The 11,365-nt window shown below is 48.7% G+C and overlaps 1 protein-coding gene across 1 annotated transcript; it reads left to right on the forward strand.

Moving 5' to 3' along the window:
- Positions 1–534: 534 nt before the first annotated feature.
- On the forward strand, positions 535–11,023 carry ITPA (inosine triphosphatase). Its single transcript, XM_020882879.2, has 8 exons — positions 535–652; positions 2,997–3,054; positions 3,143–3,207; positions 3,808–3,881; positions 5,015–5,046; positions 5,583–5,698; positions 9,309–9,385; positions 10,573–11,023. The coding sequence occupies exons 1-8, from the start codon at positions 587–589 to the stop codon at positions 10,709–10,711; spliced, it is 627 nt and encodes a 208-aa protein (XP_020738538.1). The 5' UTR covers positions 535–586; the 3' UTR covers positions 10,712–11,023.
- Positions 11,024–11,365: the final 342 nt, after the last annotated feature.

Raw genomic sequence — 11,365 nt, forward strand, 5'->3', positions numbered from 1 at the left:
CAACTCTGTGCGACCCCACAGACGGCAGCCCACCAGTCTCCGCCGTCCCTGGGATTCTCCAGGCAAGAACACTGGAGTGGGTTGCCACTTCTTCTCCAATGCGTGAAAGTGAAAAGTGAAAGTGAAGTCTCTCAGTCGTGTCCGACTCTTAGCAACCCCAAGGACTACAGCCTACCAGGCTCCTCTGTCCATGGGATTTTCCAGGCAAGAGTACTGGAGTGGGGTGCCATTGCCCTCTCCAGCCAGTGTCCGTTAGACCCCAACAATTCCGGTAAGGGAGGCCAAGCCCTTCTCCTCCCTTCTAGCCCTCGGGGGCCCCAGGCTGCACATCCAAAGGGCGCCATACTACTGGGGGTCTGAGCAAGGATTCTGGATGCCCAGAGCGGCGTTCCTGCCTAAAGGCGCCCAGGCTGCCACTGCTGCCGCAATCGCCGCCGCAGCCCCGGGCACGCAACACAAACCGCAGGATGCCTTCCTGGGACCAGAGGTCGGAAACCAGGTTATCCCCTTCCGCCGGTAGTCGGAAGTGCCTGCGACTCGAAGCAGGAGGACTTCCGGTGGGTCTGCGGGGTAGCTGGGGATCACCATGGCGGCCTCCTTGGCCGGGAAGAAGATCGTGTTTGTCACGGGGAACGCCAAAAAGCTGGAGGAGGTGATGGGAGGGTGGCGACTAGGAGGCGGTGAAAGGGTAGCGTGTGACCAGGCTGGCTCGGGAGAAGGCGGAAGGGGCTTCCAGGCGGAGCGAAGCGAGCGGGTGGAGCAGCGGACGCGGAACGAAGAGTTGGACGGGGAGGGATGGGTTGGATCTGTAACCCGGTAGTGCCGCGCGGACTGGGACCCGCACGTGTGCAGAGTGGGGGCGACCCGGGGTTGTGCTCAATAAAATAAGGGCCTTGACAAATCCGGGCACAGGACTTGTGGGCTGAGGGGTTTCGGGAGCTAAATGGTGGAGTCCTTAGCACTTGTCCCCAAGGTCACCTCTTAAGCTGGATCCCAAACCAGGACTTCGACACCCCTCTGGAGTTGATCCAAATACCGCTGCTGGCCTGGGGTTGTCAGGGACCGGACAGGGTGTGGAGCCAGGCATCCAAGCCGAGCCGTCCACGCCCCACTACAGTCCAGAAATGTGGTCTCCAGTCTCCCAGCCTCTCTGCCATTTTTGAAATGGGGATAATGCAAGAGGTCTGTTTCACGGAGCAAAGGAGAGGTGTGAGGGAGGCAGTGGATCAAAGTTCTTGTCTACCGGGACTTTGTGGCTAGCTGTAAGGATTCTGGGGGTTGATGGAACCTCTTTGGCTGCAAATAGTAAAGAGACACAGATAGCTTATGTAAACCACCAGGTGACTATTGTGGGAATACAGTAGTGTGCTGTTCCATAGGACTTAAGGAGTCTTTCTCAGGGGTCCCTCGAGAGGGGTTTATTTGTCCTTCTGGTTCTCCCTGGATGCTCATCGCTTTTCATTTTGAGGTCTTTCTGCATTTCCCCTCCTGGTGGAGGAGGCAGTGAGGCTTCTGCCAGACATCAGCTCTGATTGGCCTTGCTTGGATCAAAGGTTTGTCCCTGCTCCGTCAGCCATGGCCAGGAAGATGGGTCATGTGTGGGGAATCAGGATGACATCCAGTCGATATCTGAGGCAGACCAGTGGGGTCCAGTCATAAGGGGACCCTTTATTTATCTACAGTACAAGGACTGATGTCACGTCTGTGCCATTTCAGAGTGGCCTTCTCAGAAGTCAGAGCCCTGGGGTGAGAAAAGGTTTGGGATCCTAAGGCCAGACCAGTCAAACAGGCAGTGCCACCCTGAACAGAGCCCCATGCAAGATGGTGGCTTCCAGCTCCCAAGCCTATCTCTACTTTTGGTTGAGTCTGTGGCCCTCCCACATTTAAAGAGGCAGGAGGGAATTCCCTGTGGGTCCAGTGGCTAGGGTTCAAGAGATCCCACAAGTCACATGGCATGGCCAAAAAAAACCCCAAAAAAACAGACTGGAGTGGCTAGAGGAGGCTCACTGGAGAAGATGGACTTGAAGTTGGCATAAAATAAGAGTTTTAACTTGTTATCCCATTGGCAGAATGATGATGCCTATGGACCCTTTCTCAGGAAAATATTTTTAAACGTACAAAATAAAATACATGAGATTACCAGGAAATCAACGGATTCCCTGGTGGCTCAGCAGTAAAGAATTATCCTTTAATGCAGTAGATGTGGGTTCAATCCCTGGGTTGGGAAGATCCCCTGGAGAAAAGGGGATGTTCTGGGAAATCCCATGGACGGAGGAGTTGGGCAGGCTGCAGTCCATGGGGTTGCAAACAGACAGACATGATTTAGTGACAAAATCACCACCACAAAGGAAATCAGTTCTATTGCTTTACAATTCTCAAAATATAAATATCTGTGATCTAGTTACATATTTTTTGTTCATTAAAGAATTCAATCTATCATTTTGTGTTATTATCAATTTAATAATAGTGAAGGTTGTAAATGGTATTTTGAGATTATCTGCTAGAACTGTAAAGGGATATAACAACATCTTTGATTTTAATAGATTTAAATGTCACAGGAACTGCTGATGCTATTTGTTTGTTTTCTATATCCACAATTGAAAGAGATGCTAAATTTCAGCTCAGGGTTAGTGAAAATAGGTATTTTTTTTTCTATCCAAGTTCTGGGTAGATCCTCCTGAATTCCAGGTAACCCCTGGTAGAAAATTCCTGGCCTAAATGATAGGTTCTGGGAGCATTAAGAAGGGAAGAGGGTGTTCTAGGTGGTGGTTAGCATGAACAGAGACCTGAAGTAGGAGGGAGGGATCAGAGAATGAGAAGACGAGGGAGCTGACCTGCTGGGGTGGGACCCTGAGGGCTAGAGTTGAGGCTCATGGACCTGACTTTGAACTTTAGGGAACTGACAGGAGAGTTACCTATTGAGAAAGGTGGGTGACAGCTTGTGCAGTAATGGGGAATCATTAAATGGTGACAAATGTTCTTTCATTTTGGAACAGGTCATTCAGATTCTAGGAGATAAATTTCCTTGCACTTTGGTGGCGCAGAAAATTGACCGTATGTCTCTGTTTAGTTTTATTTTTAAAAGATGATTCAATTTTTCTAACTCCCTGTGACCTGATTGTGTGTCTGTTTCCCTCACAAGTGCCAGAGTACCAAGGAGAGCCTGATGAGATTTCCATTCGGAAGTGTCAGGAGGCAGCTCGCCAGGTGCTTGCTCCATTCGTGTCCTGTACTTGCTCCTCTTGTCCTGGTGGCTCCTGGGGTCTGCCTGCTGGGGATGGGTAGAGAATGTGGTGGGCACAGTTTATGATGACTCGAAGGACCTTTCCATGTCTAATCAGGCTGGAGTCAGTTAATAGTTATATGTTGCCTTCCTTTCTCAACCTTAACTGTGTAGTATCCCCCTAAGATGACCACACACACACACACACACACAGAGACACACAATTTTCTCTTCCCAGGTCTCTGGTGCATTCATTCCATCCCCTGCATTCTCCCCATACATATCCACCCTGCACTCACACATCTCTCTGGAGCTGAGAAACAGCACTTTGTAAAGAGTCAGCCTGCTTGGGTATAATCCTACCTTTCCTGTCATTGTACAAGCTTTACAACCTGCTGAGGCTTTGTTGTCCCCGTCTCTCAAACAGATGAGAAGATAAGAGATTAGCCCAGGGTCTGCTGCTGCTGTTGCCCAGCCCAGCTAGCTGTGGGTCTGGCCCTGGCCTGGGTGGCCTGAGAATTCAGAGCAGAGGTGGGGCCTGCTGGTGGGCACTGGTCTCAGGGCTGTATGTCCTTATGCTGCAGGTGCAGGGCCCTGTACTGGTGGAGGACACCTGTCTCTGCTTCAACGCCCTTGGGGGCCTCCCTGGCCCCTACATGTGAGTGCTCTCCCACCCCTTTGCATGGCCCTGGCCACAAAACCACCTTCAGTTGATTGGTTACTTGATATTACAGGTCATTCACTGTCTTGGTGTCAACACGAGTATGTCAGATTATTGAGGAAGGATTAGGGATGGGGGAGAGGCATGCCTTTCTTTTGTTAAGTGTGAGAATGTGATTGTGTAAGCTGAGATGGGCAAGGGGAACTCACCCATTGGAGAGGTAATCCTTGGGCAGGTCAGTTTCAGGAAAGAGGAAATAAGGAGGTTGAGATCTGCAGATGGATTTCCTTAAATCTATCCAGTGTCCTGGACCCCCCTCAGGCTTCCCAGGTGGTACTAATGGTAAAGAACCTCCTGCCAGTGCAGGAGGCTCAAGAGATGTGGGTTTGATTCCTGGGTCAGGAAGATCCCCTGAAGAAGGAAATGGCACCCACTCCTAGATTCTTGCCTGGAAAATTCCGTGGATAGAGGAGCCTGGTGGGTGACAGTCCATGAGGTCCCAAAGAATTGGGCATGACTGAGCGAGGGCGCACACACACACGGGGTACAGATACCCCAGTTTGTTGGGTTTTGGTTATGTAAACAGTTGATCCGTGAACAACTTGGGGTTAACCTGCGTATAACTTACAGTTGGACTTCCATATCCGTGGGTTCAGCCATGTATTACTGTAGTATTGACTATTGAACAATATCCACATATGAGTGAACTTTGGCAGTTCAAATCATGTAGTTCAAGGGTTAACTGTATCTTTAACTTTAGGATTGCTCATTTGTTTGCCAACGCAGTAGCACCCCTACATGTGCTCTATATTCTTACCAGCACTGTTCCATGACTTTTTAGTACTTTAGTGGGTGAGTTGGAAATGTTATCACATGCAATTTTAATTTGTATTTCCCTAATTAGCAGTGAGGTTGAGGCCTTCATTGGTTTATTGATTCTTCTGTGCATTGCCTGTTTGTCTCCATCTCCTTTTTCCTGTTGGATTATTTCTCTTCATTTTGAGTTGAGACATTATCTTTTCTCCTTGACTCTCTCAGAGCTTTAATTCCTGGGGGATGCAGCCTGGAAAGAAGGTGGTAGGAACACCCATCTATTTGTGGTGTCTGTCTCACCTTTATTTCTCTTGCAGAAAGTGGTTTCTGGAGAAGTTAAAGCCTGAAGGTATTATTCCCATTTGTCTCTTTCGATGTGTTTGGAATTAAGAAATCTGTGGGTTCTAAGGGAGGAGCTCCAGCTAGTAATCAGGAGTCTCAGGTTCTGTCCCCTTCGAGCCTCTGTTCACTTCAGTATCCCCATCTATAATCTACGGCTCACACTAATCCTAGCTCCAGGGAGCACTGAGATGTGGGAGGAGTAGATGGGGGGGGGTGGTGGTGGTGAGAGCTTTGAGATTGAGGGGCAAAGGGAGATTCTGGCTCTGAGAGGATTGGCCCTACCACTTGCTGTTGTTGCCTCAGCAGAATGTGGAGAGGGGGACACCCTGCTTCCCTTCCTGGTCCCAGCGCCATACCCTGGAACCCACAGTAGTAGAATAAGGGACCCTACATCCCCATCACCCAACTTCTTGGGTTATCAGCACAGGGCCTATTTGGTGACGTGTATAACTCCCCTCCCCCAACTGGGCCCCTTGGGTGGGGAGTTGGGCCTGGGGCTTGGCAGCACAGAGTGTGCTGAGCCCTCACTGCACCTTCCCTCAGGTCTCTACCAGCTCCTGGAGGGGTTCCAAGACAAGTCTGCCTATGCACTCTGCACGTTCGCATTCAGCACTGGGGACCCGAATGAGCCCATACGCCTCTTCAGGGGCCGGACAATGGTATGTGCTCGTGCTCGTTCCCCTGCATGCCACCAGAGGGCGCTGTGACCCCCCCCCACCAGTGATGCTATCTGGTGGGATGGTCACACCCCTAGGTACCAAAACTTGAAATGCTGTCAGTCCTAAAACTTGTTGCCTCCTGAGTCTGATGTTTGGAAACATACATGGCTCACAGCTTTTGGAGCCTGGTATACCCAGAGCTGTGCACTGTATGCTCTCCTGAGAAGTAGATGTGGGAACTAAAGATGACAACTCCTAGAGCTACATCTGCAGTTCAGACTTCTCCAAGCTTGAATCTCCTTATCACACTGCTGTGCAACAGCTTGCCTTGAACATCTCACAGCCTTTCCAAGTTTTTACGTTCATATAGAATCTTCCTCTCCCCCCAGCTCATTCCTTTCAAGGTGCCCTTCAGTGTCTCCAGGCTTACCAATCAGACCATAGGTTCAGCTGCTTCTCTCAGTCCAAACCACCCTCTGTGCTGGGCTTCCCGCCCCACCCCAGCCCGTTCATTCCCTCCCTGTGGCAGGGTTTACCTTCAGACACATCACTTCTCTACTTTGTCCTCTCTGCTCAGGATAAAATCCAGAGTCTCACTGTAGCCCATATAGCCCTACACCGGTGGCTCCATCTAAGTTATATCTGATGCTTTTGTGACCCCATAGACTGTAGCCCATCAGGCTCTGTCCATGGGTTTTTCCAGACAAGATTACTGGAGTGTGTTGCCATTTCCTCTTCCAGGGAATCTTCCCGATCCAGGGTTCAAACCCACATCTCCTGCATTGGCAGGCAGATTCTTTACCACTAAGCCATCAGGGAAGCCTCCCTGATGAGATGTTCAGTCCTTATGGTAAAAAAACAGGTTTCAGAAGTTATCATCTTCACCATTAAGTGTATAGTAGTGTACACGATTGTGCAAAAGATCTCTAGAAATTTCTCATCTTGCAAAATTATTCCCATTGAATAACAGTCCACCTTCCTCTCTTCTGGGCTTCGCTGTTGGCTCAGACAGTAAAGAATCTGCCTGCAGTGCAGGAGACCTGGGTTCGATCCCTGGGTTGGGAAGATCCCCTGGAGAAGGGAATGGCAACCCACTCCAGTATCTTGTTGGAGAATCCCATGGACAGAGGAGCCTGGCAGACTACAGTCCATGGGGTTGCAAAGAGTTGGACATGACTGAGTGACTTTAACTTCACTTCACTTCACTTCCTCTCTTCTCCCCAGCACCTGGTAAGCACCATTCTGCCTTCTGTTTCTAAGTTCAGCTACCTCAGACACATCATATAAGTGGAGTCCTGCAGTGTTTGTTTTTGTGTGACTGTCTTATTTCACTTAGCATAATGTCTTCATCTCATCCATGTTGTAGGGTGTGACAGGATCTCCTTTTTTAAGGCTGAATAATATTCCATTGTATGTATGTACCACTTTATTTACAGGCATATCTTGTTTTATTGAGCTTTGAAGATACTGTGTATTTACAAATTGAAAGTTTGTGGCAACCCTGCACTATCAGATGATGGCTAGCATTTTTTAGCAATAAAGTGTTTTTAAATTAAGATATTTATGTTTTTTATTTTCCCTTTATGGATCACAGCCTAGTCGTGGTGAAGGAGCTTGTGTAACTCAACAAATCTAATGAGTCTGGGGCCACCCAAGACAGACAGGTCATAGTGAAGAGTTCTGACAAATCGTGATCCATTAGAGGAGGAAATGGCAATCTGCTTCAGTATTCTTGCCGCAAGAACCCCATGAAAAGGCAAAAAGATAATGACACCAGAAGATGAGCCCCCCTCAGGTCAGAAAGTATCCAATGTGGTACTGGAATGAGAAGGTTAGATAACATCTCAGGCTCAATGGACATGCATTTGAGCAAATTCTAGGAGATAGTGCAGGGCAGAGGAGCCTGGTGTGCTGCAGTCCTCAGAGTCGCGAAGAGTCAGACATGGCCTAGTGCCTGAACAACAAAAACAAGCATTGTTTTCAAGACATAATGCTATTGCATACTTTTATATGCAGTAGGAAACGAAAACATTCATGTCACTTGGTTTATTGTGATAATTGCTTTATTATAGTGGTCTGGAACTGAACCCACAATATCTCTGAGGTTTGCCTGTATTTGTTGATGAACACTTGAATGGCTTCCACATTTTGACTCATAATGCTGCTGTGAACATGGGTGTGCAAATATCTCTTCAACATTCCATTTTCAGTTCTTCTGGATCTATATCCGCAAATGGGATTACTAGATTGTATTGCCTGGTGAAATTTTTTGACATTGGTTATAGTGGTCTGCTACTCTCACAGAAATGTTCTCTCAGAAATCAAAAGTTTGGCCAACCACAGGCTCAGTTTCCTGCCCTGTGACTGAGTAGCTGCTATGCTGCTGACCGGGCCCGATCCCAACCACCGCCATTCCCCGTGGTCTCCCCAGCTGTGGCTTTGTTGTTTTTGTCCTTTGTTTTTGTGCTTTATTGTTTGCCAGCCCTTACTTTAAATGAGGTAGCCTTGTCTCTTCTTGTCCTGTTCTCACCCATGCTCTCTAAGCCCCAGCCACATAGTCCTTTCAGCAGGGTGTGTGCTAGGCCCTTCTCCATCTCAGGACCTTGGAGCAGCTCTGTCCTCCACCTAGAATGTCCTGCCCTCGCCCTTTATGTGGTCAGAGTGTCCCATCTTCACTCAGGCCTTCCCTGAGCTCCCCAGCCTGTTATTCTTGAGCCCAGCTCCCAGTTTGTGCCCTCTAATGATTTGGTAATCATTCATTTGTTTACTGGTGCAGTGCTTGTTTTGCTTGAAGAGATCCATTCTGTGAAGGCAAGGCTAAGGCTTTCTTTGATCCCCGTGCTAAATACACTGCCTGCCTTGATAAGGTATTCAAAAAACATTTGTCGCATGAGTGATTCAGTAACTGGCCTCAGTCACACAGCTCCCCATTAGCAAAAGCAGAAGTTGCGTTTGGTCTAAAGGACTTGGAATTTATGTGGCTAATTCCCATCCTCTACTACCTCCCTTGTATTTTTAATGTTTTTTTTTTTTTTTTTTAATTCCCAAGGTAACCCGATATCTCATGACACTGGTTCTCTTTGTAAAATTTTCCTTTTGGAATTTGCCTATTACAGCCAGTACTTATTGAGCTATTTTTGAGTTGAACATTGTGCTATTGTGTTATTTGTTAGAGCCATCTTTGTATTTTGATAAGTGTAGTAATAGTAGGAGATACAGGGTTTGTCGGCAAAGTTTAGGACCCTCAAACTTCCACTTAGGGGAAAATGTTTTCTGTTAATTTTTCTTTTTTTTTTTCTGTTAATTTTTCAAAATTGACTTTTCTTCAGTGAGGTCACAGTTTGTCAAACCTTTGGAGAGGGAGGCTGGTCCCAGGGGTATCAGTGGCCTGATCAAGCATGTGGTTCCTCGCTGTCCGTGGGGAGCGAGCTCTCCTGCTCTGCATTTTTTTGTGTGTTCAGCAATCATTTGCCGGCACCATGGACCCCTTGAAATAATATGAGTGACTAGGGTTTAACCGAATTCACTAACTAAACTAAACTGGCTACTGCCCTCCTCATAGTGCATCTCCACGTCCAGTGACATAGCTATGCCCCCTTTTCTTTGGCAGGGCCGGATAGTGGTGCCCCGTGGCTGCCGGGACTTTGGCTGGGACCCCTGCTTTCAGCCCGATGGATATGAGCAGACGTAAGGAGCCCCAGTTATTTCCAGGGGTGTGGGGTCGGATGGCCGTGGTCTGGGTTGGGCCAGTGCCCCACCCAGGTGCAGGCATGCGGACACGGGCGGGGGCAGGCTCTGAGGTGCCTTTCCAGTTGAAGGCAGCTCTGCTGGGGGTGGATGCAAGGAATCTGAGTGACACAGTCCACAGCTGGGAGGCAGCTGGGTGTAGCTGGAAGTCTTGGGCTCTCGGGCTCAGCTCACCGCAGAGCAGCTGTGTAGCTTCCCCTCTCTGACTTGGGCTTGTCAGCTTCACTATGGATGGATGATTATCTGACCCTTATCTAGTTTGGAAAAATGTTAACAGCTGGGCACCACATTAACGCCCCCCCCCCCACCCCCCCCGTGCCAGTGCCAGGTGTTCTCAGTATTTCAGGCTAACCCCACTTGTCTACATGGGGCATGTTGGCCATTATTGGGAATCGAGTTTGTCACGCTGGAGGGACCCTTCAGGAGCGTGGCCTGAGGCCTTACAGTAGGACTGAGGACAGCATGAAACATCATTCAGTGACACAGATGCTCTGTAACCGCACTGTGTGATCCAGTAGATGTTAGCCACTTGTGGCTGTAGAGCATTTGTAATGTGGTTAGAGCAACTGAGGAACAGAACTTATTTTTATTCAATTGTAATTGGTTTAAATTTAAATGGCCACATACTGGTGGCCACTGTATTGGATGGCACAGATGTGAAAGTAACAACTGGAGTATGGGATTCTCAGCTCATTGGAGTCCTGACATGGGTGGCAGGTTACTGGCTGGCTGTTCAAGGCCCACTTCCCCTGCCCATCTGCCCACCCCGCAGTGCCCTGGAGAAAATTGCTGTGTTTGCTCTATTAGGCCCCACTGCTTCCTGTCAACAGATGACAAAGCTGATCAAACATGCAGCTCATCCCCCTGTCCCCAGCTTCCTTTTAATGACTTTTGGACACACTAGAACAAATTTAGTATCCTTCCACACAGATTAATATGGATTTCTACCTACGGTGGAATTTAAGACTCTTTGATTTTTTAAAAATTAACTCTGGCTGCCAGGAGCTGGTGGCCCTGCTACCTTTTACGAGGGACTCTGAGCTTCGGGCTCCAGGATGCGGTAAGGTGTACACACCCTCCCAAAGTCTGGGCTCCCTCTTCTCTGAGCTGTTATTGTCGCCCTGTAGGTATGCAGAGATGCCCAAGGCTGAGAAGAACACCATTTCCCATCGCTTCCGGGCCCTGCTTCAGTTGCAAGAATACTTTAGCAGCCTGACTCCTGGCGCCGGTAATGACCACTCTGGCTGGGGATCTGGAGAGGGGTAGCCTGAAACTACCTCTATCAGGCAGGCACCTGTCCAAGTATTTCCTTCAGGATTACCACTTTCTGGTGGTGTTAACCAGCTGTCAGGAGCAGCTGGCTCTGTTTGGAGAGACTTTGGCCAAAGGACAACACCATCCTCTTGCCCTTGTGGATTCAGTGGCGTCTTACGGCCTCCAGGCCTGGAATCCTGAAAGGACCTTGGGTGTTAACCCTTCAAAGGGTTAACGGATTGGGGAAGAACCATACAAACAGCCTTCAATGTTTTTTAAATGCAGCAAATAAAAATTCCAGAAGGTACTTGCTTCCATAATAAATTGGGTATAGCTGCTTTGAAACCTCCCCAGGCAGGCATCTGTCTTCTGAGTCCCTTTAGGCAGAAGCAGGAAACCTCTCAGGGTCAGGAAAGAGGGCTGAGGGGTGGGATGGCCAGATGAGGGCAGAGCTGTGTTGAGGCTGTTTGTATACCATTGCTAGCTGGAATATTCTGTCTTCCCCTTGTGTCTTTCAAGTCTCAGATCACGCGTTGAACTTTTCCATGCAAAATCCACTCCGCCACTCAGCTGGCCTCTGTTGTGTTTGCCAGCTGGGTTGTGGAGCAGGCAGTGTGGGGTGGTGTGTGCTTTTTCTTTATGCTGGTGTACATTAGAGCAGCTACA

Source organism: Odocoileus virginianus, chromosome 9, assembly GCF_023699985.2.
Source record: "Odocoileus virginianus isolate 20LAN1187 ecotype Illinois chromosome 9, Ovbor_1.2, whole genome shotgun sequence".
Lineage (NCBI taxonomy): Eukaryota > Metazoa > Chordata > Mammalia > Artiodactyla > Cervidae > Odocoileus > Odocoileus virginianus.

Bases quoted from the DNA above. Each gene is read 5' to 3' on its own strand.
- ITPA (XM_020882879.2), top strand. From the start codon at position 587: ATGGCGGCCTCCTTGGCCGGGAAGAAGATCGTGTTTGTCACGGGGAAC. The intron at 5,047-5,582 runs GTATTATTCCCA...ACCTTCCCTCAG, and splicing joins GGAGAAGTTAAAGCCTGAAG to GTCTCTACCAGCTCCTGGAG. The intron at 5,699-9,308 runs GTATGTGCTCGT...TTTCTTTGGCAG, and splicing joins TCTTCAGGGGCCGGACAATG to GGCCGGATAGTGGTGCCCCG.